The sequence below is a fragment of the Oncorhynchus mykiss genome, chromosome 10 (genome assembly GCF_013265735.2).
Source record: "Oncorhynchus mykiss isolate Arlee chromosome 10, USDA_OmykA_1.1, whole genome shotgun sequence".
NCBI classification, from domain to species: Eukaryota; Metazoa; Chordata; class Actinopteri; order Salmoniformes; family Salmonidae; genus Oncorhynchus; species Oncorhynchus mykiss.
In genome coordinates this window covers 35,662,699-35,689,108 of record NC_048574.1, presented here as the reverse complement: position 1 = coordinate 35,689,108, position 26,410 = coordinate 35,662,699, and the positions used below count along the sequence as shown (strand labels likewise).

General features: G+C 43.0%; 1 protein-coding gene across 7 annotated transcripts; it reads right to left on the bottom strand.

Moving 5' to 3' along the window:
- Window positions 1-2,793: 2,793 nt before the first annotated feature.
- On the bottom strand, window positions 2,794-14,908 carry LOC110533748 (ribose-phosphate pyrophosphokinase 1). Of its 7 annotated transcripts, XM_036990162.1 has the most exons (9): window positions 14,757-14,908; window positions 14,537-14,643; window positions 10,125-10,183; window positions 9,994-10,018; window positions 9,622-9,720; window positions 6,692-6,816; window positions 6,169-6,342; window positions 5,799-5,958; window positions 2,794-4,603 (listed from the first exon to the last, which is right to left on the bottom strand). In XM_036990162.1, the coding sequence occupies exons 2-9, from the start codon at window positions 14,537-14,539 to the stop codon at window positions 4,511-4,513; spliced, it is 738 nt and encodes a 245-aa protein (XP_036846057.1). In that variant the 5' UTR covers window positions 14,540-14,643; window positions 14,757-14,908; the 3' UTR covers window positions 2,794-4,510. The 7 variants fall into 7 exon arrangements, with proteins under 7 accessions (XP_036846057.1, XP_036846054.1, XP_036846055.1 ...); XM_036990159.1 differs by having other exon boundaries at window positions 9,994-10,183; window positions 14,757-14,906; XM_036990160.1 differs by having other exon boundaries at window positions 10,000-10,183; window positions 14,757-14,906.
- Between the last annotated feature and the right edge of the window lie 11,502 nt (window positions 14,909-26,410).

Below are 26,410 nucleotides of genomic sequence, written 5' to 3'. Positions count from 1 at the left end.
CCAGCCAGAGCCCGGACTTGAACCCGATCGAACATCTCTGGAGAGACCTGAACATAGCTGTGCAGCGATGCTCCCCATCCAACCTGACTGAGCTTGAGAGAATCTGCAGAGAAGAATAGGAGAAACTCCCCAAATACAGGCGTGCAAAGCTTATAGCATCATTCCCAAGTAAAGGGTCTGAATACTTGTGTATATGTTGCAAAAATTCCTAAAAAGCTGTTTTTGCTTTGTCATTATGGAGTATTATGCGTAGATTGATGAGTAGGAATTTAATTTTTTATTTATTTTAGAATAAGGCTGTAACGTACATTTTTTTGGGGAAAAATCAAAGGGTTTGAATACTTTCCGAATGCATGTACAGGCCCCATGGGAGAGAACAGTTTTACGAATTTTCTCCAGATTGCACCCTACCTGAGCTGTTAGGTTTGTTGGTTTGTTGACTTCTGTCAGTTGATCTCTGGTAACGAGGGGAAGGTGAGCCCATGCATCGATGGCCAGTGTCAGGGAAGGCTATAGGACGTCTGTGGTAGCGACTGCTAAAGATACTACTCCATCTCGTCTCTAATGGAAAGAATAAGGAAATTAAATGAATAGGAGTTACCTGTTCAAGATGATAAAGAATTATGGCCACTTTTAGTCTGTGTCCATTTGTGTGAGAGAGATTGTAATATACTGTGCAGTACTTACTTTGGTCCAGGATATTAATTAGTGTGCGACATGCCACCTCTGTTTCAGGGCTGGGGTTGTCCAGGACCTGTCTGCACCACTTTATAGGGGACTCATTACTTCTCTCAGCAGATGCCTCTTTCTTGGGTGACTCATATAACCTAATGATTAATGAGAGATTCTACTTAAGCACTGAATTATAATTAAGCAACTGAGGTATTAAAAAAGGTGGTTTGCAAAGGCATGGACAAAAATGTTGCATAAAATAGTGAAGTTGCAAATTCTTGACACTATACAGTTTAGTTTTATCAACACATTGTGCAGGTACCTACCAGCTCACTTCATTCTCCACCTCACAACACTCCTCTAGGTCCAGGAGGTCCACTTGCTCCAGAGAAGAGTGCTCTGCTCTCTTCTCTGTGTCCCTGACCACCAGCTCCTCTGACCCCATGCATCCCTGCCTGTGTGTCTCCTCCAACATGTCACTGTGGGGCAAGTGTGTATAACAACCATCCTGCCTCACTAGTGTATCTCTGGGGCTTTCAAGAGGAGGTGGAGATATACCATCCCCACCGTTGACCTCTGCTGGTTCAGGGTCTGGCAAATCACAGCAATTTAGATTTTCCTCCAGTGAAGAGGGACAGCTGATAAGCACACCAGAGAGAGCCTGGTTTTTGGTGTTGATATTTCTTCGCCTCTCCGTTAGAGATTCATTTTGAATTTCTAGTCTCCGCACTAATTCATGTAACTTTCGAACTTCTACCAGCTCCAGTGCAGCAATGTCCTGCTCCATCCCGATATCTGGCCTAAACTGCTCTCCAATTCTCCAGTGTTCTTCACTTTTCACTGACTGAAAAACAAAAAGCAGCTGAATTGTACACTAAATTCAGAACACAAATCAAACATTTATTTCAGTGACATCAAGTAAAAGCGATATATCAATGTCCAAAGTAGCTCTCAAAATGTAGAGCCACTGAATGTTACCTCCACTACACTCAGTACTGACCCAGATTTGCAGCAGGAGACTCAACAGCTTGGATGGCTTTAAAGCAGTGTCAGGGTCTTATGTGGATTAAAGAGTCGACAAGCTGCCTCTGAGAAAGGATCAGACTTGGTGACAACAGCAGTCATAAGTGATGAGTAACGTTAATGACTTGCTAGCAATCACACAGGAGAAGTCAGATCACACACCAGTCACTCATCAATCTTGTCCTCGGCCATAATATACCCCTAACGTTACTTGACCAGCCTGTACTGTAGCAGATCCGATAGTGTTGACCTCTAATAAAACCGCCCACTGGGACTACTTGTCAAGACATTTTTCAATGACTAAATCAAGGATATAAAATGGGGTTAACCGTCTTGATTTAGTCATATAGCTTGCTTATCTACATCTCAACATACCCTACAAGACTGAAAATACTAGCTAGAGCACACATTTGGCTAGTACAGTACCTAGCTACAGTAACGTCAAAGTTTTAAAAAAAAGTTAGCTAGCTAATGCTCGTATTCCAACATGCTACACGTTATATACCGACACTTGGATACATGGCTCCATTAGTACAAAAAATGTGCTTTTGTTTGATAGGGATTATTTCATACCATCCACAAGACAAGGACCACAATCATGTTGTTGCCTGGCTTGCTGGCTGTTGTTGATAATGGTAACCAACGGCGGAAACTCCCCCGGCGTTCCATTGAGATGTATTTATTGTTAGCAGCGCCCGGTAGGCTTCACAACTACTGCTGTGGACACCTTGCTTGACTCATTATTTGGTAGAAGGCACGCAGTGTTTTTGTGTGATGCATCTATCCCAAAGGAAATGGTTTTATTACACATCAAGGGAATACAATGCATACATATGAACATAACAGGGACTTTAGACTAAACCCTCTGACTGCCAAGTTCCCCACTCCCAGGTCGGTAATTTGAATTGCATAGATAAACTTTTTATCTATTCAAAATTCCAGATATAATTTTATTGTTCCCAGTTCATAACCCAATACATTCAATTCTAGTCTCGATGTTGTGGAGAAGGCAGGAAATCTTATAGAAACAATATTAAATCTGGCACATTCTCACTTTAAGGCAACAGGGATCCTCAAACCAATCAAGAGGTGTCAGAGTAGGTTTAAATAACTATAATCTCAGCTAAAATCAGACACATTTACACACATTGGCTTAAACAGTAAAATCAGATTCGATTCTGGGGTATAATGGGCTTGGTGTGGATTGCATTTACCGAGAATTGAAGCAGCTACAGCCGTGTTTGAGAGTTATAGGACGGACTGACAATACTTAATACTCGAAAGAAAAATATGTAAGCAGGCCTTACACATGGGCAGGCTTTGAGCTACACAAGCCATTGTTTTCGAAATAGAAGACTGAAGTTTTGAAAGGGTGCATGCTACCCCAAGTGGCGAGTGCCCTTAGGATTCCCGAGTTTTAGCGTGGAAATGAATATAATTTACATTTCCAATACCGCTACGCAAAACCACTTGGATTCGTAAAGCTCAAATAATGTGACAGTTACATTAGGCTCCATGCACTACATGCCTTATTGCTTGATGAATAAAACATGGCAGATGTGCATGATATTGAATCACATTCATTCATTAGGTACCAAAATAAAAGGAAATACTTGAGTGAATGAGGGATTCAAAGTATGTTGAAAGCAGTTGCAACCACACAGATGGGGTTTCTGAGTTAATTACGCAATTAAAACATCCCATCATGCTTAGGGTCAAGTATAAAAATGCCCCGTTTCCCATTATTTTGGCTACCATGTCTAAAAGAGATCTCAGTGACTTTGAAAGAGAGGTCTCAAAGGAGCATAGGGGGTTTAAAGGGTCTCAAATGAGCATAGGGGGTTTAAAGGGTCTCAACCCAATTCAACACTTATGGGAGATTCTGGAGCAGTGCCTGAGTGTTTTCCACCACCATCAAGAAAACACCAAATGATGGACTTTCTCGTGGAAGAATGGCGTCGCATTCCTCCAATATAGTTCCAGAGACTTGTAGAATCTATGCCAAGGCACATTGAAGCTGTTCTCGTGGCGGCCCAACGCCCTATTAAGACACTTTACAGTGTATGCTGGTGTTTCCTTTATTTTGGCAGTTACCTGTATGTGTGCACTGCAAGTCATGCTTTGATTACAACTACATAAAAATCATGCAACTAAATTTTAAAATCATGGTATCAACACACCAAGGCATAGAACTAAGGACACTTGGAATTGGAACTGCAAACACGTCCTAGAATATAGCTTGAAATACAAAGGCATGAAAACAACTAAAGTCTAACTAAAGCGTGGATGTAAACAGTACACAATGCTTTGTTGTTGAACTGTGTAAACGCAGAGTTCTATCAGTACAAGCATCTCAAAATTAGAACATTATCTAGGAAATGCAAGTAGATAGACCGCCCTGTAGCGGAAAACAGATCAGTAACAAAATAACAAGCTCCTTAAACATAATGCCATATTGGCGTGAACATTTCTCTCAAAATGGCTTTCAGCAGCAATGTAAACTAGAGCTTTTCAATCTTGTAATACACAATGCCTATGAAACATGGCAGACAATGCCAATATGAAACAGCCTGGCATATTAATACACCAATTAACTAAAATCTTCATTTGGTAAGTCAAAAGGTCAAACCAGTTGATAGCCAGTGCACTGTAACAGAATATTGGCAAGGAGCTATTTTTTAAATTGACCCCACAGTATGTCCTTCCTTCCTTCCATGGGGAATAAATGGATGGGTTGAGATGATGGTGGTGCTCCAGACATCCGTCCTTTGGTACAGGTTTCCGGTGAAAGCAGGGTGGGGTTGTTCAAGGGATGTTACAAGGGAACATGGCTGAAGAGATACGACACTGACTCGCCGTTGTGTGTCCGGCGAATAGCCTCGGCTAGAATCATGGAGATGTCAATAACCTGAAGGGTGGGGGGAGAACAAAAAAAATATGTATAAACCAAATTATCACCCAAACTTATTTCCCCCACAGATAAACATTTCAAACCAGAAAGAAAGCAATTGGTTAACGAAACACCACCACCAGTAGGTCAGTGGCGTTGCGCCAAGGCAAAATCATTGCACTCAAAAAAATTTTGAACAAAATGTTTTGCCAAGGCACACTTTGAAGATCCAGGATCAGTCCACATTTACTTCCTCTGCAAACAAAATGAGTAATGAATAGAAAATTCAGACAACCCCATACTAGAATAGTTTATACATTTTTTGTCATCGTGTTTTTGTGTGTTCTTACGCAAGATAAATATTCCGAGGCCCATTCAAGTTACAGGTGCCATAGGGCGTGAAACATGCATTCTGACAAGCAGTCAATGCACAACAATTCTTCCTATCACGGGGAAAACAGGGGGATCTTAGCTTTCGATTCCTACTTTATTTCTCATCTCCTAAATATACATGAACTGCACCATTTTAAACCCTGAGTTTTTTGCAGTGGCATGGTTAAGCGTGTTACCACTCCACAATTTGCTGTTAGTGCATAGGGGAGAGTGGGGCTAAATGTAACACGGGTCAATTGTAGGGTAACTTGGGTTAAAATGCCATCATAACTCAAAATAATTTTTGGGGAGTGACTTCAATTTTGATGAGACAGATTTTTTGTTGAGTAGTGGTAACCGGGGGTGGTGGGGTCCTTTTAAAAAAAAGTCACCAGAATTGAGTTTAAGTCCTTCATAAATATTATAGAATCCCTATTACAAATTCTTCCAGAGGAAACACTGCAGTAACTAAACTCAAAGATTTGGAAACGTTCAGAACAGTAAGGAGTTAGACACAGTAAGAATCAATCAAGCAGAAATGTAAGTAGTCCAGGCAACATGCTGAGCCATTGAAATTAAGATTGTTGACAGCCTGCTGCTTAGGTAATCATTGAACATTGTTTGGACAAAGTTTGAATTGTTTTCATGAGGTGGAGGGAGGTTGGTATGTGCTTGAGTGTCATGTGATCTGTTATTTGTGAAAGAAAAACATTTGTCAAAACAACTTATAATTTTTGAAAATAATGGAATGTTTATGTTTCAATTCCCCAAGTGATCTAAACTCTGCAACTACAAGGAAACATCAGGTGTTGAGCTACTGTGATGAGCTTGCGATTCTAACCTGTATTTTTGAACAGTGTTTCATCTTATCCTCCTGAGGGATGGTATTTGTGACAACCACAGCCTCAAAACAGGCGTTGTTGATGCGGGTGATAGCAGGGCCTGAAAAGATCCCATGGGTCAAGATGGCATAGACCTTTGTGGCTCCAGCAGACACTAGCCTGGATATTCAGAAACAAAACATTTGGTTGAATCTTCACATTCTGTTTGTAAAAAATAAAAATAAAAAAACTTTGCGATCCATACATTTTCTTTTCAGAGACTTCCTTAAAAACGGATGTAATAGCTCTTGTCTGTATTTGTTGTACATTTAAAATATGTTATATTCAGTCTCTGTAAATGTATGCAGCTTAAACACAGTAGTGACTCACTTATCTGCAGCGTGGCAGATGGTGCCGCATGTGTCTGCCATGTCATCAACCAAGATGGCCACTCGGTCCTTCACGTCCCCCACCAGGACCATGCGGTCCACCTCGTTAGCCTTCTTCCGCTCTTTGTGGATTAGGGCGAAGTCCACATTCAGCCTGTCTGCTATAGAGGTGACCCTGCAAAGGGAATCCACAGATTGGTACGGTTATGGTACTTGCAAGTGATGTGACTTTGTGGAATGGTTGACATCTATAGGAGGAAGGGAATATATAGTAAGACACCGTTTTATGATTCTATGATTAATCCAAGCACTGTAAGGACAGTATCAAAAATACTTTCCTATTACTTTCCTATTCAGCCCATTCCCATAGGCTGAATGAGGTGAACTTGACAAATCCCTTAAATAATGAATTGAGCAAGAACAATCCTTTCAATAATGCTAATATTTCTAACAACTCAAATCTGTCATTTTGACCCACTGTAATGATGAAGCATCTACAGGCCCATTGGCCTCCTCCAATCTACCTTTTGGCTCCTCCAGCATCAGGAGACACAATGGTGCAATTCTTCCACTCATTGATGTTCTCTTTGATCCATTTCAGCACAGCTGGCTCCGCGTATAGATTGTCCACAGGGATATCAAAGAACCCCTACAGAGGCATACAGTGAGCAAACCCGTGATAAGATAAAGGATCGCTAGTCAGTCAGAGTCTTCAAACGGCCTTACTTGCAACAGATTTTTGGAGAAACTTTCACGTGGCTCACTATTGACAGCATGTTGTTTAGAAACAAAACCGATGCACGCACCTCTTCGGGGCAATACAGACGGGGTTGACAACATGTAAACTATATTTTGATCCAAATGTTTATTAAAAACAAATACATTTGCAAAATAAGCACTTATACAGTTGACATGTTTACAAAATAAGTCTCAAATACATCGTAACAGTTGTTAGTTAGCAAAATGGTCATATCATAGACGTGGCATAAGTCAAAATAAGACATGGTATCATGAACAAGATACTAGTGCGGCGGAAATAACTTAATTTGAGACGGTTTTCGGTTATTAAACAACTGACTAACATCGGTTCAATTGCACTGAACCAAAATTATACAAACATGTTAAGTATTGATCCCATGTTTCATGAGCTGAAATAAAAGACAACAGAAATGTTCCATTTAAAAAAAAAAAATGGTGACCAAATTTGTTTACATCCCCGTAGTGAGCATTTCTCCTTTGCCAAGATAATCCATCCACCTAACAGGTGTGGCATATCAAGTTGATTTAACAGCATGATCAATACACAGGTGCACCTTGTGCTGGGGACAATAAAAGGCCACTAAAATGTGCATTTGTGTCACTCAACACAATGCCACAGATGCCTCAAGTTGAGGGGGTGTGCAAAGCAACCTCAAATGTCATTTGAGAATTTGGCAGTGCGTCCAACTGGCTTCACAACCGCAGACCATGTGTAACCACGGCAGCCCAGGACCTCCACATCCAAATTCTTCACTTGCGGACCATCGGAGACCATCCACCCAGACAGCTGATTAAACTGAGGGTTTGCACAACCAAATAATTTCTGCGCAAACTGTCAGAAGCAATCTCAGGGAAGCTCATCTGTGTGCTTGTAGTCCAGGGTCTTGACCTTAGTGCAGTTCAGCATCGTAACCGACTTCAGTGGGCAAATGCTAACCGTCGATGAATGGAGAAGTGTGCTCTTCGCGGATGAATGCCTGTTTCAACTGTACCGGGCAGATGCAGACAGCATGTGTGGCATCAGAATGCTGATGTCAACATTGTGATTTCCCCATGGTAGCGGTGGAGTGATGGTATGGGCATGCATAAGCTGCGGACAACGAACAATTGCATTTTATCGATGGTAATTTTAATGCACAGAGATACCGTCACGAGATCCTGATGCCCATTGTCGTGCCATTCATCCGCCACCATCACCTCATGTTTCAGCATGATAATGCACAGCTCCATGTCGCAAGGATCTGTACACAATTCCTAGAAGCTGAAAATTCTTCCATGACCTGCATACTCACCAGACATGTCACCATTGAGCATGTATGGGATGCTCTGGATCAAGGTGTACGACAGCGTTTCAGTTCTTGCCAATATCCAGCAACTCCGCACAGCCATTGACGAGGAGTCGGACAACATTCCACTGGCCAATCAACAGCCTGATCAACTCTAAGCGAAGGAGATGTGTTGCGCTGCATGAGGAAAATATGGTGGTCACACTGACTGCTTTTCTGATCCAAACCCCTACCTTTTAAGGTACAGTATATGGTGACCAACAGATCCATATCTGTATTCTCAGTCATGTGAAATACTTAGATTTGGGCCCAATGCATTCATTTAAATTGACCGATTTCCTCATTTCACTGAAACTAAGTAAAATCTTTGAAATTGTTGCATGTTAGGTTTATATTTTTGTTCAGCGTACTTGAATCCCATTTAGTTCAGGCGGGTTTTGTGAGCCCAATGCAACATTTATCTAGAGACATCAAATCAGTCATGAGAGAAATGAAGTCAAGAACTATATGGGATGCTGGGCTGAAGGGAGTTGTACTTTTCACTAAGAAAATATTCAACCTAGTTCAGCACAGAACAGTAGTAGTTAACTACAATGACCATAATCCATTGCGCCGGTTCTTTTCCAGCTCACAGATAGATTCACTGATGCCTGCTACATTAGGTTAGATACACCCAAGACCACACGGGAGGAATGTAGACAAAACGACAAGAGGGATAGAGAGTTTGTGAAAGTATGCCTCATCTACTTTGAAGAACTAGCAGAATGATTATCAGACAGCTCTGCAGCATATTTAGGCCGGCTGGCCTAGCTAAATAGGATGACTAAAGACAGTAAAGTATGGGGAGAACAGAGATAACGTTTTTCTGGCTGGCTGCTACTGCCTCAGTAGTGATGAGATTACTTTTAGGAATGAAAAAAATATACATTCCTATGTGGACCTGACAGACAAGGGAATATTTTCAATGTTTTGGCAATTGAATGTTCACCATTTTTGACTGGCTTTTACATTAAAAAGCTCTAAATAATTGTATAATGCATTTAATGTAAAATACAAAAACAAATATAGAAACTGAAAACCATGATTATTTTGTAATAATCTAGCTAAAACCAAACAGACGTCAAAAAGCTCTTATTTCTCAGCACTACAAAAATACATTTATCTGAAACCAGCCACCTAGGATTCCCCACAAGACAGCTTCTTGTCAAGCAACAATTACACCTGATCGCTCAGAATCCTAACACAGCCTTCTACACTTGCGATGTGCGTGCATCATTTGTGACGTTGTCAGGCAACCCGGTTTATAGTACTTAACTATCTCATTGCCTAATCAATCATTTGTACTTAGTTGTCACACTAGTGACTGCAATATAGATGGAACAAACCAAATAATGTGCCAGAAGGCTCACCTGTATCTGCGAGGCATGCAGGTCCATGGTGATTATGTGATCGGCTCCTGACACTGACAACATGTTGGCTACCAGCTTTGCAGAGATGGGAGCCCGACTCTGTTTAGAAAAACATTGCTAATCTCTATTCTCATACAATGCATGCAGAAGGTCCATTGAGAAAATGCAATTAAAACAATTTACTAAGAGGGAGATCAATCTCCTTTCTGAATTAGCTTTGGCAGTTATATTCTAATCAACCAAATTGGTTTGCCCAATATGGCATTTCTGTGAAGCAGTAAAATATATGAAATCAAAGCAAATAGACTGATTTATATGGATGTGAAGTGTGTTGATGCTGTGAACAGAACAAACTATTTAAGTCTCCCTCACCCCCACCTTGTCCTTCTTGTCTTGTCTTGCATATGGGAAACAGGGGATGACAGCCGTGACTCGTGAGGCAGAGGCAATCTTACAGGCATTGATCATGATGAGGAGCTCCATTAAGTTATCATTAATCTCACCGCAACCACTCTGGACAATGTAGACATCCTCTCCTCTGACACTCTCCCCGATCTCCACGCTGCAGGATCAAATCATAGATTGTGTCAGACAGTAGGCTAAACATGGTGACAGGTAGAGAACATGAAGACCAATATGTTAATGTACATGAATCATGGCATCATGGGCTTCCAGGTCAATAGACAAAAACACTCAACGAATGATCCATATATTCACAACAAAAAAAGAAAATAAATGCTGTTCAGAATTTTAAAATCCCTCTCACGCGCACTCTCAATAAAATCAACTATATGTAGGCTACTAAGATTGTCTGATGCTTTAAGCAAACGGTGATTCAATAATTAAGACAAATTACTCAAGAGGGAGCCAGAGATCAAGATAGCCTAACCAGCAGGGGGAAAGGGTTCCTGAACCACCACCTCCCACTGGCCTTCACAGATTCTGCCATTATGCTCCCGAAGTTTCCGATAATAGGTTACACCAGGGGTCGGCAACCTTTTCCATTTGGAATGCCAATTTATCTTACCCTTTCTAACGATCTGCTCGCCAGTTATGATTTTCATCTGCACATTTGTGAAAGCGTTTCATTTATTTTATAATAAAGCCTTCATATCGCAAAATCATTGTCATGTGATTAATAAAAATTATATAAAATGAATTATACAAATCTAGAAGTAAGCATTGCCATCTATGTAAAAATAGCCTACGTAAATTCAACAATAAAAATATTGCAGCCAGCAGTAAGAAATATCCTGATAAAAAATAAAATCACATGGTTATGCATGGGCTGTCTGCAAGAAACTTGAAAACATTGTATCAACTAGGTCCAGCCACAAGCTTGCACAAATAAACTTAAGACATTGTATAAAATATTCTGGACCCTCAGAGTTTTGCCAGTGAGCTTCAGACAGACACAGATGTGGGCTATTTGCGCTAGAGATAAGAAGCAATCAGGTAAGACAATTTTATGGTGTTTCCACCGGATCAGAGCGTGACCCCCCCCCCCCCCTCACTCCAAGTGGTTATCGAAAGGGAGAGAGCTGGAAAGATTTTTCAAATAGGCTACATTGAGGAACTATTGTCATTCTCTATGACCCAAAATATAAAACACAAGATTTAAAGTGTTGGTCCTATATTTCATGAAATATTAATTAATATTAAATATATATTTAATGAAATGTTCCAAACAGCCTGATCAACTCTATGCGAAGGAGATGTGTTGGTCTGCATGAGGCAAATGGTGGTCAGTATCTGGTGTGACTGGTTCTGGTCCATGTCCCTACATTTGATTTTTTTTAGTATCTATGACTAATAGATGCATATCTGTATTCCCAGTCATGTGAAATCCATAGATTTGGGCTTAATTCATATATTTAACATTTACTGATTTCCATATATGAACTGTAACTCAGTAAAATTGTTGAAATGTTGCATTTATATTTTTGTTCAGTATAAAATTACTTTCTGTTTGAGGTGAAGAAAAACTTACTTTAAGAAGTTCCTCAGCTCATTAGTGGTGGTGAGTGAAGACAGACATACTATCAGATCTCCAAGTGGGCACATTTATAAGCCTACATTTGTAGCCAGGTAGCCTAGGCCTACTTCTATGCGTATTCAGGTGTGCATCCTTAATCAACATTGACAGGAGCACTCCAAACAAAACAATGAATAAATTGACAAATCGTAAATGGAGCAAAAATAAACCAAAACTTGTTTTTCACAAGTGTAGCCTAGGTTGTGTGCTCTGCAAACAACGTGTCAACTCTGAAAATGGGAACTGTAAAAGACAAATAATAATAATGTATTACCAGAAATGAAATTACCCAAACAAACATTGTAGGTTACAAATTCTGGGAATTAACAGTAAATGTACTACCGGTGGTATTGGTGTGCCATCCCCGCGGCCTCCGCAATGGATTAGTCCACTGAAACAGGCGTCAATCAAGACGTGCCATTTTTTGCAACTGCTCAACAAAACAATCTCAGGTTGACCAACAGCCCATCAACCAGTCAACTAAATGGGGTCAGGCCTAATTCAGTCATACATTCCTGTCCTAACATTTATTCTGTCGTTTAAAGCTGCGATATGTAATTGTTTGGGCGACCCAACCAAATTCACATAGAAATCTGAGTTATAGATCGGTCACTCATTTAAATGCAAGACTAAGGAGCAGTAAATACCTTTTGTGGACATTTTCTATACTTCCCATTCTTACATTTTCTGCATCTTTTACTTTTCAGTTTTGTTAACCAGCTTCAAACAGCTGAAAAATACAATATTTTTTTTTAGCGAATATATTTTTCAGCGGTTTAGATGGTACAGTGACTATTTTATACATTGCTTGTTTCTTCACAAACTGAAATTAGGCAAACTATTAGAATTTTAGCAACCAGGAAATGGCAGAGTGATTCCTGCATATTATACCACCACCATTTAACTTCAAGAAACTGTGGAGTTTGAACAACCCTATGGATGTCAACGCTCAGGATCAGCACCATCATTACAAACCTCCAGGTAAACCAACTCCTCAGGCTTTTTACATCTCAAAAGGCACTTGTTACTTATACCGGCCACAGGTAAGCAAGTCAAAGACTACTGGATCATGGGATTTTATATCACTAATAGGAACAGTACAACAACTCACGAGTAGCAAGTAATATGGCAATATGAAAAGATAACTGGTTTGATAAGACAACTTTCAATTATGTTGAAGGGAAAATCAGTTGTTACAAATCAACTACCCTTAGTAGAGCAGTGGTTCCCTACCCTTTCCGGTTACACAATTTTGCTCGGTCCAGAGTACACCCTCATAGCCCAAAGGACACCAGATGACGGTATTGAGTAGTGTCATCTTACCGTCCAAATGCATTGTAAGCAGCCTGCAATACATTTGTATCTCTCGCTCTCATGAACCTGTACCATGTACCTAAAACATACCCCATTACAGAATCCGGTAGGCTTCAATTTCCTCAACTTTATTTAATGGTAAGAAGGCGAAAAAAATAATAAATAACAGGGAAAATATGCATACTTTCCTTGTGAAACACCATTTTCTGCCAAAATGCTAGTAGCTAAATGCAAATCCCGGATATTGTGTATCGCGTTCGCAGTACACACTAGATAAACTAGTAATATCATCAACCATGTGTGGTTAACTAGTGATTATGATTGACTGATTGTTTTTTTATAAGGTAAGTTTAATGCTAGCTAGCAACTTACCTTGGCTTCTTACTGCATTCGCGTAACAAGCAGGCTCCTCGTGGAGTGCAATGAGAGGCAGGTGAAGCGTTGGACTAGTTAATTGTAAGGTTGCAAAATAAAAAATAAAAAAAATCGGCCAAATCGATTTCCGATTGTTATTTAAACTTGAAAATCGACCCTAATTAATCAGCCATTCCGATCAATCGGTCGACCTCTAGTGTGTATATGTCAATTTCTACATCTAAAATCATGAGAATCTCCACTGTCTAATTATGTAAGTCTGGGCAGCGAGTACATAGTACCGGTAGATAGTGTCCTTTATCCCTGAAAAAAAGATGCAGGAATGGCCCATATGCAGGAACTCCCAGGGCCACAATCACACACTATTGGGCCTTTGTGATAGGTCTCGAGTCATAATTATGCCTAAACCACTACGATTTCTGCAAACAATTATTAAAATCTGATTTGAAACCTAACCTTAACTACACTGCGCCTAACCCTAACCTTATGACCCCAATTTTTGTTTTGGGCTGTGGTAACCAGTGACAACCTGCGAATTGTTACTTTCCTCTTCCACCCTTGTTTTGGTCTAACATGCTGAGTGCACATTGGCTAATGGCAGTAGTCCTTGACCAATCGCGTCGTAGCACTGCTCATACTACAAGAAACATTATCGGACTATCATCCGACAAGGGTCTGGAAAACACAACAGCCACCATCGGCATGCCCTTCACCCGCTCAAACTGCGCGAGTCCAGAGGTACTGATCCTAGTCCAAGTTCATACATAGGATTTCACCCCGATCATGAAAATTCGTCTAGGCCGGCAAAAAACGTGTTGTGTATGCCCGGCATTACAATAGTCCACATGGATTTTGGGCTGTTGCAGTTCCAACGTTAGGCCTCCTGCCCTTACCGTCTACTTTTTTAACAACAAAGCTAAGTAATGCTAGTTAGCTAGCTAGATTAGTTGTGGAACACGTTGGCCGTAAGCTAATTTAGTTAGCTAACTAGCAACAATAACTACCACACTCACTCGCGCTTTCAATCGGCCATGTGGGCTAACTTTAGCTAACTGGCTAACGTTACTGTAGACTAGCTAACAACCAAAGCAACATTCCCAGGCAGAACATTCACCCACTGGTAAAATAAATAACCGTAGCTAGCTGGTACTCGGTCAAATATATTCATTGTTTAAAACACTTTTAACCTACCATGTCTCCTGGTTGCTGAACTTTTTGGTCACAACCTTCCCCAGCTCAAGTCCCAGGCGGTCGGAAATTTTTTGGCCAAGGTCCGGATGAGAGGTACCGCTGAATATCTTTATGTTAGGCATTTTGGAGGAATCGGGATTAAGTAACCAAACAACACCCTCACATAAATACACGGCTAACAAGCAAAACAAGTTCACTAGCTTCTCTGTATCTAACCCACCAACAGGAGCCTAGAACTTGCGACGGTGACTCTTTTCCGCTGTGGTTTAGTTTCAGCTGCCAAACGAGAATGAGTTGGGTCGTTGTCTCATGTCTTTTTCGGATTCTTTCTTCTTATTAAAATGTGTATTGTCGGATCGCAACCAGCTGAAAGCTGCATACACCGCCACCTACTGTACTGGAGTGTGAGGCCGACCACTTCTACCTCGATGAGGTTTACCGGTGGTTGGCATCTAATGTCATTGGTGCATTACTGCCACCAGCTGGACGGGGTATTGAATGAGAAAATAAAAAAACTGCGTGAAAAACGAGATCATATAAAATACCAAATTAGACACGTCAACTAATAAAACCCATCCTACTTCTTCAGTCACAGTCCACTCCAAAATACATCCTTACACAGGCTCAGAGGTCTGTGATAGCGGAACATTTACCGACAGGATTTCTTGAATGTCCTCGGCTATGAAATCCCGAAGACCACAAAAAAGGTTCAGCTGCATTCACAATGATTCCTATTTACTTCCACTTCTTCTCCACTTGTGCTGTACAGATTATGAACACTGCAATAAATAATACAAAGTTCACTTTTTTAACATGTAGCATTTCACTATCCCTCGGTTCACTGGTCTTGGAGGCTCTACTACCATTGCTTCTTCCCCGCCACTCGTTCCTTCCAATCTTCTCACCGCCTCTAGATAGGAGACACACTGGACACTCCTTACCCTCGCCACCTCATTCTCACTCACCCTAACAAGACACCCCAGGAATTCAGGCACATGTTCACCTCCACAGTTGCAGCATTTCCCTTCATGATACTCTTCCCTTCTGCACACACTTGACACGTGACCAAATCTTTTACATTTATGACACTGAAGGGGCTTGTGCACAAAAGCTCTTACAGGGTACCTTAGGAATCCTAACTTATATGAGAAGGGAGAGAGTCTTTATCAAAGAACAGTAGCATGGATGAAGTGAATTTCTTTTCTCCGTCCACCAACCGGCCAGTCGACGTGCACCAACCACTCCATTTACACTACCAGTCAAAAGTTTGGACACACATTTACTCATTCAAGGGTTTTTCTTTATTTTTTATTTTTTTCTACATTGTAGAATAATAGTGAAGACATCAAAACTACGAAATAACACATATGGAATCATGTAGTCACCAAAAAAGTGTTAAACAAATCTAAATATATTTTATTGATTCTTCAAAGTAGCCACCCTTTACCTTGATGACAGCTTTGCACACTCTTGACATTCTCTCAACCAGCTTCATGAGGTAGTCACCTTGAATGCATTTCAATTAAGTTTAGGTGCACCTTGTTTTTTTGTGGAATTTCTTTCCTTCTTAATGCGTTTGAGCCAATCAGAAGATAGCCCTATTTGGTAAAAGACCAAGTCCATATTATGGCAAGAACAGCTCAAATAAGCAAAGAGAAATGACAGCCCATCAGTCAATCCAGAAAATTTCAAGGACTTTGAAAGTTTCTTCAAGTGCAGTCGCAAAAAACCATCAAGAGCTATGATGAAACTGGCTCTCATGAGGACCGCCACAGGAAAGGCAGACTCAGAGTTACCTCTGGTGCAGAGGATAAGTTCATTAGAGTTACCAGCCTCAGAAATTGCTGCCAAAATAAATGCTTCACAGAGTTCAAGTACTAGAAACATCTCAACATCAATTGTTCAGAGACTGTGTGAATCAGGCCTTCAATGATCGAATTGCTGCAAAGAAACCACTACTAAAGGACACCAATAATAAGAAGAGACTTGCTTGGGCCAAGAAACACAAGCACTAGACATTAGAATGGTGGAAATCTGTCCTTTGGTCTGATGAATCCAAATTTGAGATTTTTGGTTCCAACCGCCGTGTCTTTGTGAGACGCAGAGTAGGTGAACGGATGCGGAGATCATCCTTTCACTTACTCTGCGTCGAGTAGGTGAACGGATGATCTCTGCATGTGTGGTTCCCACCGTGAAGCATGGAGGAGGAGATTTATTTAGAATTCAAGGCACACTTAACCAGCATGGCTACCACAGCATTCTGCAGCGATATGCCATACCATCTGGTTTGCGTTTATTGGGACTATCATTTGTTTTTCAACAGGACAATGACCCAACACACCTCCAGGCTGCGTAAGGGCTATTTGACCAAGAAGGAGAGTGATGGAGTTCTGCATCAGATCACCCAACCTCAACCCAATTGAGATGGTTTGGGATGAGTTGGACCGCAGAGTGAAGGAAAAGCAGCCAACAAGTTCTCAGCATATGTGGGAACTACTTCAAGACTGTTGGAAAAGCATTCCAGGTGAAGCTGGTTGAGAGAATGCCAAGAGTGTGCAAAGCTGTCATCAAGGCAAAGGGTGGCTACTTTGAAGAATCTAAAATCTAAAATAGATTTGGATTTTTTATACACTTTTTGGGTTACTATAAGATTTATGTTATTTCATAGTTGTTATGTCTTCACTGTTATTCTACAATGTAGAAAATAGTAAAAATAAAGAAAAACCCTTGAATGAGTAGGTGTGTCCAAACTTTTGTCTGTTACTGTATGTCTTCAATTACATCCTCAGCCTTTACTTCTTGCACCACCCCAGAAATAACACCCTTGATAGGCGCACTGCTACAAAAAAAACTATACAGGAAACATTCCACTCCGATATCTTTTTAAGTCTTAAAACAAGTTTCTTCTGATCCGCAGACACACACACATAAAAAGCCCCCTTCTTGTGAATCTCACCCACACTTCCTCGAGAAGTTAAACGGATTTCCCAGGTAGCATTGATTCAAAACGCTCACTCTGAGTAAAACAAATCAAGTGGCTTCCTGTTTTCCTCCACAGCTTTACTTCTCTAGTTTCCCTTTTTCTTTGCCACTGTAACCCTCTCATTCTCACTCTCTGTGCTATTATCTTCACCCGACTCACTAGCAGTTTCAAACCAAACCTCCATTTCTGCCATCTTCCCGCTTCCTATCGTGAGGCCGCCCTATTAATCAATTTATCTTATCTAGCCCTGTGTTTCCTCCTACTGTTCTGGAGTGTGAATTCATTACAGTCTGTGACACAAAAAGGGAAGGGGAAAAAGGACAGAGAAATGTGCCTTACCAGCTAACCCTACACCCATTAAAACCTCACCACTATTCCACTACTTGGCCCTATCGTGTTCAACGCACTGTGGTATCCCGGGGGGTCTACCCCGGGGGTTGGTGATAGAGGGGAGGTACATGCCGCGACGTTGGCTCCCTCTGCTGGGAGTACCCAGGCTGGGCACCCCGACGCTAATGGCACCAATTAGGGGTAATTAGGGGAGAGTGCCAACCAGCCGCGCAGGCCACATAAATGGAGCACCGTAGCGCAACACAAGAGAGAAAAAGAGAGAGGCAAGGGGTGAGCCTATAGGGGGAAATAAAACTCCCAGAGACACGGAGCTGAATATGAGAAGGACCGAGCCAACCCTAAGTTATTATGTTGTGGTGGAAATCTGTCCTTTGGTCTGATGAATCCAAATTTGAGATTTTTGGTTCCAACCGCCGTGTCTTTGTGAGACGCAGAGTAGAGGTACCCATTTTTTTGTTGCCTAGTAAAGTTGTGTTTTCTGACTAGAACCTCCCTGTCCCTGTCTCTGTGTCCATCTCTGTGCGCTCAACCCAACATTCCACAGTTTACCACATACGGTAGAGAACACAAGCATCTCAGTAGCTTTGGGTGCCGTGGGGTCGAGCATACGCAGATTACCATGGAGGAACTGGTGGCTCAGTTTATCCTCAGCCAGCAGAAGCAACAGGCTCTCCAGGTTAGGTAATCCAGCTGAAAGGTGGTACGGCCCAGGAGTCTAGCCCGAATCAGTTCCTGGTCAAGCTAACGGAGAAGGATGTATTTGTGCACCTTCGAGAGGACGGCGCAGCGGGAAAGGTGGCCCAGCCTTTTGGCACCCTACCTCTCCGGGAAGGCCCAGAAGTCCTACCTCGACTTGAATGCCAACCAGGCAGCGAATTATGAGGGACTCAAATGCAAGATCCTGAGCTGTTATGGATTCAGCCTCGCATGCCGTGTACAACTGGTCCACGACTGAGTGCGGCAAGCCGGGACACCTCGCATGGAGCTGCCCCGGCCGGGAGGAGCCATGCCTGCCGCATCCCCCAGTTCCAGGGTAACCCGGATGGAGAGTTACGTCACCTCCTGTTGGGCACACACCGAGACGGCCCCTCCGATGGTTCCAGTACGAATTGATGGTGTCGACACCAGTTCTCTGCTGGACTCTGGCAGCATGGTGACCCTGGCCCAACCGCAGGGGCTCACACAAGAGGGGAAAGACGAACTGTGGGATGAAGAGATGACGGTCTCTTGTGTACATGGGGACAGGAAGAGGTACCCAACCGTGCTGGTATGGATAACCACCCTGAGGGGGGGGGGGGGGGCAGATGCGTTTGGGTTCCTAACCTGCCCATCTCCTCAGTAGAGATTGCCCGATCTTTCAGGCAGTGGGGAGGAGGGACCTGGAGAGGCGCGTGAGGACTGTCGCCTGCGCAACCCACGTCCCGCCGTATGAGGTGTCCACTGTCAGACCAGGAGGAGGGAGATGACCCTGTGCATGGAAACGAGCCATCGTCAGAGGAGGACCTCAGGGTCCCCTTTATGGAGGTGGAGGCACCAAATGGGCCGCCCGACAGAGGAATCCTCACGGGCCAGTTCGGAACGGCCCAATTAGAGGACACCAACCTCCAGAACGCGAGGGGCAGGTGATCGCGGTGAAAGGCGCGCTGTTACCTGGGGTAAGTGAGTGGCGCTACCCACACTTCGCCATCAAGCCTAATTTATTATATCAGATAGTAAAGCGCAATGAGGAGACAAAATAATTGTTCCTCATACCCAACCAGTATGTTAGTACAGTCTTGCAGCTCGCCCACACCTGGGGAAGGAGAAAACCAGTGAGCAGATTGGGAATCAATCCCACTGGCCCGGAGTCAAGTGCGCCATTGAGGACTACTGCCGTACCTGCCCGGAAGTGCCAGATCACAGCTCTGAGGGCATATTATAGAAACCCTTTCGTTCCCCTGCCCATTATAGAGGTGCCGTTTGAGCGGGTGGCGATGGATCTGGTGGGTCCGTTGGTGAAGAGCACGAGGGGACACAAATACATCCTGGTAATTGTGGATTATACCACCCGGTATCCAGAGGCGATCCCGTTTTTATTTATTTATTTATTTAACCTTTATTCAACCAGGTAGGCTAGTTGAGAACAAGTTCTCATTTGCAACTGCGACCTGGCCAAGATAAAGCATAGCAATTCGACACATACAACAACACAGAATTACACATGGAATAAACAAAACATAGTCAATAATACAGCGGAACAAAAGAAAACAAAATGTCTATGTACATTAAGTGCAAATGAGGTAAAATAAGGGAGTTAAGACAATAAATAGGCCACGGTGGCGGAGTAATTACAATGTAGCAATTAAACACTGGAATGGTAAATGTGCAGAAGATGAATGTGCAAGTAGAGATACTGGGGTGCAAAGGAGCAAGATAAATAAATAAATACAGTATGGGGATGAGGTAGGTAGATAGATGGGCTATGTACAGGTGCAGTGATATGTGAGCTGCTCTGACAGCTGGTGCTTAAAGCTAGTGAGGGAGATATGAGTCTCCAACATCAGAGATTTTTGCAGTTCGTTCCAGTCATTGGCAGCAGAGAACTGGAAGGAAAGACGACCAAAGGAAGAATTGGCTTTGGGGGTGACCAGTGAGATATACCTGCTGGAGCGCGTGCTACGAGTGGGTGCTGCTATGGTGACCAGTGAGCTGAGATAAGGCGGGGCTTTACCTAGCAGAGACTTGTAGATAACCTGTAGCCAGTGGGATTGGCGAGGAGTATGAAGCGAGGGCCAACCAACGAGAGCGTACAGGTCATAATGGTGGCTAGTGTATGGGGCTTTGGTGGCAAAATGGATGGCACTGTGATAGACTGCATCCAGTTTGTTGAGTAGAGTGTTGGAGGCTATTTTATGCTCCCGTTACGCACAATGACAGCGAAAGGTATTGCACGGGAGCTCTTCCATCTATTCAGTCGGGTGGATATTCCACGGGAAATCCTGATGGACCAGTGCACCACATTCATGTCTCGTGTAATGAAAGATGTCTGAATCAAACAGGACCAGTGTGTACCATCCACAAAAGGATGGGCTAGTCAAACGATTCAATAAGACCCTAAATCAGATGCCTAAGAAGGTCATCGAGAGAGACGGGAGGAACTGGGACCAGCTGTTGCCCCACCTGATGTTCTCGGTGAGCGAGGTACCACAAGCGTCCACTGAGTTCTCCCCCTTTGAGCTCTTGTATAGCCGTCGGCCTTGCGGACTGCTGGACCTAGCCAAGGAGGTCTGGGAGGACCAACCGAAGCCCCTTTACAGCGTGGTGGAACACGTGGAGGAGATGACGGAGAGGATTAAGGTGATTTGGTCAGTGGTGAGGGAGCACATGGCCCTGGCGCAACACGCCTAGGAGCGTGTATACAACAGAGAGCAAATTCCTGGCTGCGTGGCCCTACGACATCGTTGAGCAGGTAGGCGACGTCCATTATAAGGTCCGCCAACCATCGAAGTTTCCATGGGGGAAGACCACAGCCCGACCCAACGAAAAGCTCTCTGAGAGTTGGTCCAGTGGAATACGACCGTGTTCTCCAAGGCGCCAGGGCACACGGATCTTGTGGAACATCATATACACACACGTCCGGGACAAAAAAGTGTGTAAATGGCCATACTGGATACCAGAAGGGTGGCAGTCTAGAGGGAAGTGACGCCAATACTAGCAATGGGGGTACTGGAGGAGTCCCAGAGTGAGTGGTATAGCCCTATAGTGCTGGTACCAAAACCGGACGGAACTGTCAAATTCTGAAATGACTTCCGGGGCCTGAACGAGGTCATTAAATTTGACACCTACCCCATGCCCCAGGTGGACGAACTGATCGACCACTAGAGGGGAAGGCGATATACAGTTGAAACCGGAAGTTTACATACACTTAGGTTGTAGTCATTAAAACTTGTTTTTCAACCACTCCATACATTTCTTGTTAACAAACTATAGTTTTGGCAAGTCGATTAGGACATCTACTTTGTGCATGGCACAAGTAATTTTTCCAGCAATTGTTTACAGACAGATTATTTCACTTATAATTCACTGTATCACAATTCCAGTGGGTCAGAAGTTTACATACACTAAGTTGACTGTGCCTTTAAATGGCTTGGAAAATTCCAGAAAATATGTCATGGCTTTAGAAGCTTCTGATAGGCTAATTGACATAATTCGAGTCAATTGGGGGTGTACCTGTGGATGTATTTCAAGGCCTACCTTCAAACTCAGTGCCTCTTTGCTTGGCATCATGGGAAAATCAAAATAAATTGTAGGCCCCCACAAGTCTGGTTCATCCGTGGGAGCATTTTCCAAACGCCTGAAGGTACCACGTTCATCTGTACAAACAATAGTACGCAAGTATATATAACACCATGGGACCATGCAGCCGTCATACCGCTCAGGAAGGAGACGTGTTCTGTCTCCTAGAGATGAACGTGCATTGGTGCGAAAAGTGCAAATCAATCCCAGAACAACAGCAAAGGACCTTGCGAAGATGCTGGAGGAAACAGGTACAAAGTATCTATATCCACAGTAAAAACGAGTCCTACATCGACATAACCTGAAAGGCCGCTCAGCAAGGAAGAAGCCACTGCTCCAAACCGCCATAAAAAAGCCAGACTACGGTTTGCAACTGCACAATGGGACAAAGATCGTACTTTTTGGAGAAATGTAATTTGGTCTGATGAAACAACAATCGAACTGTTGGCCATAATGACCATCGTTATGTTTGGAGGAAAAAGGGGGAGGCTTGAACACCATCCCAACCGTGCAGCGCTTTGCTGATGCACTTCATAAAATAGATGGCATCACGAGGATGGAAAATTATGTGGATATATTGAAGCAACATCTCAAGACATCAGTCAGGAAGTTAAAGCTTGGTCGCAAATGGGTCTTCCAAATGGACAATGACCCCAAGCATACTTCAAAGTTGTGTCAAAATGGCTTAAGGACAACAAAGTCAATGTTTTGGAGTGGCCATCACAAAGCCCTGAGCTCAATCCCATAGAAAATGTGTGGGCAGAACTGAAAAAGCATGTGCGAGCAAGGAGGCCTACAAACCTGACTCAGTTACACCAGCTCTGTCAGGAGTAATGGGCCAAAATTCCCCCAACTTATTGTGGGAAGCTTGTGGAAGGCTACCCGAAATGTTTGACCCAAGTTTTAAATAATTTAAAGGCAATGCTACCAAATACTAATTGAGTGTACATAAACGTCTGACACACTGGGAATGTGATGAAAGAAATAAAAGCTGAAATAAATAATTCTCTCTATGATTATTCTGACATTTCACATTCTTAAAATAAAGGGGTGATCTGACCTAAGACAGGGAACTTTTACTAGGATTAAATGTCAGGAATTGTGAAAACTGAGTTTAAATGTATTTGGCTAAGGTGGATGTAAACTTCAGACTTCAACTGTACGTCAGTATCCTGGACCTGACGAAGGGGTACTGGCAGGTGCTGCTGGCAGCAGCCTCCCAGGAGAGGATGGCCTTCTCCACCCCAGGGGGGCTATACCACTACCGGGTACTTCTTTTTGGGCTTCACAGGTCCCCAGCAACCTTCCAGTGACTCATGGACAGTGTCCTGCGCCCACACCGTGAGTACGCTGCTGCTAATTTGTATGATATAATCGTGCACAGTGACAGTTGGGAGTCCCATCTCTGTAGGCTACAGGCGGTGGTGGATGTGCTAAGGGATGCGGGGCTGACCGCGAACCCCCATAAGTGCAAGCTGGGCTACGCCAAGGTGGAGTACATGGGCTATCTGGAAATGTGAAGCCCCAAGAAAAAGAAATGCCGCCATTGATGAATGGCCGGTCCCCCGAACCAATAGGCAGGGTGGAGGCAAGTTGTTCCTGGGGTTAGCAGGCTATTACAGTCTATTTGTACCTAACTTTGCCGCAATAGCTTCTCCCCACACAGACCTAGTGAAGGCACGCCTACCCCAGACGGTGCGATGGACGGAGGACACCGAGTCGGCATTCCAGGCCGTTTTCACCCGATACTCGCCACCCCAGACTTCTCAAAAAATCTCCTGGTCCACACCAACGCGTCTGACACGGGTGGAGGCCGTCTTGTCCCTAGAGCAGGAAGACGAGGAGCACTCCATGTATGTTCTCCAGAGGGAGAAGTACTCGATTGCCGAGAAGGTGAAGTGGGTGCTGGACACCCTCAAATATTACCTCCTTGGGAGGAATTTCATCTTGGTCAACATGCCCGACTCATGTGGATGGCAAGAGGTAAGAACACGAATGACCGCTTCAACCGCTGGTTCCTGTCCTTATAGCGATTCTCTTTCTCTGTTATCCACAGGTCGGGGGCCTGGCACGGCAATGCGGATGCCCTCTCCAGGAGGGACGCAAACCTAGTCCTAAGCACACACGCAAACCTAGTCCTGAGCACGCCTCACATCTGGTCGGGGGTGGGTTGGTATCCCGGGAGGTCTACCCTGGGGGTGGGTGATAGAGGGGAGGAACGTGCTGGACCCGGCTGGACACCCTGACGCTGATGGCACCAATTAAGGGTAATCACGGCTATAAAACCAACCTTACTGAAGCACATTGATGGTTATTCCTATCACTGTCTATCGTCCTCGGCCTACTCACAGGGGTCCTCTTAGGATCCCTCACCCTGGACCCATCTTCCTCTACTACTCTCTTCACTGCCTCAGCATATGACACCTGTACTACTCTGATCCTGGCAACCTCAACTGCTTTTCTCTCACCGGACACTTCTGATCTCCAGCACCATGGGTACCCTTACAGTTAACACACACAATGTTTTGCACCAATACTACACATTCCTTTGACTCATGCCCACCTGCACACTTACCACATCTAGGAATATCCCTCCTACACACTGCTGCAACATGACCATAAGCTTGGCACCTAAAACACTATAATGGGTTTGAAACAAAATCTCTCACAGGATAACTGACACATGTCTCTGTTTCACCACACTACCTACCAGGTCTGTCACTCACTCGTGTGTCAAATTTTTTGGCAAAACACATGCGCATACAATCTGACTGGATAGGAATGTTAGGGGCTCGTTCTCCGCTCTGGTTCAGTGGTGGGCGGGGATGGACAGTACAGTGTAGGCTAATGTCTACGGTAGTACATTGCAGGAAGAAATATAGATAGAAGCATTGTATTGGAGGCCAAGCATTTGTTTCACCTGTCATGATCAGTGTTGATGAAGACAAGGAGATAGACAACCCCTCTCAATGTGAAGCCCTTGGCCAAGTAGTGCATTGATCTGCATAGGCCAAAATGTTGTCAGAACCTGTCTACTAACTGTATTGGCAAGAAATAAAAATGGTTTGCACCTTCATATATACTACAGTCATTGGTTTGCACATATATCCTCCATCCATGCATCCTAGTGGAAACTCCTATGTGTAAGTCTGTTTTTTCCCTTGTGATTTTTACACCCCTCCTTACCTTGAGGAAAAAGGGAGCCAACAACTAGTTGTACAATGCACCCTGAACCCCCCCCCCCCCCCTACAAGTTACATTAATAAACCATCTGTTGTGTTCCTCTCATTAGTAAACAACTAGACATTCTTACTCCTCTCACTCGATTACTGAGCATTCTGACCTTGGGTTTGCCTGTTACCATAAATAATAGATAAACAGCAGAATATTTGACATTTGGTTAGATTTTTTTGTTGTTGCAGTCAACATTCACACACATTCCTATTTAGCTGTTATTCCATTCAAATGTATGCAGCAGTGGATGAGCAAAGTATATGAACATAGCTATTGTGCAATGTATAATCCATGCTAACCATATGTTACAGGGCCTAGCAATGTACCAGGATAGTCTGAACTATTCCTCATAAAGAAAAAAAGATTGAATGCTGCCATCTGCTGAGGGGAACTAAAACTTCATGATAACTAGTCAACAAGTTTGACCGGTTTATCCAAGGCTTCTATAATCTAAAGTAAATATATTGTAGTCTCTCTAAACAAGTGCCTATTCATCAAAGCAATGTCTGAAAAATATATATACTGTATCAGTCAAATGTTTGGACACAGCTACTCATTCTTTATTAAAAAAAACATGTATACAATGTAGAATAATAGTGAAGACGTCAAAACTATGAAATAACACATATAGAATCATGTAGTAAGCAAAAAAGTGTTAAACAAACCAAAATAGATTTTATATTTGAGATTATTCAAAGTAGCCACCCTTTACCTTGATGACAGCTTTGCACACTCTTGGCATTCTTTCAACCAGCTTCATGAGGTAGTCACCTTGAATGCATTTCAATTAAGTTTAGGTGTGCCTTGTTTTTTTGTGGAATTTCTTTCCTTCTTAATGCGTTTGAGCCAATCAGTTGTGTTGTGACAAGGTAGGGGTGGTGTACAGAAGATAGCCCTATTTGGTAAAAGACCAAGTCCATATTATGGCAAGAACAGCTCAAATAAGCAAAGAGAAATGACAGTCCATCATTACTTTAAGACATGAAGGTCAGTCAATCCGGAAAATGTCAAACACTTTGACAGTTTCTTCA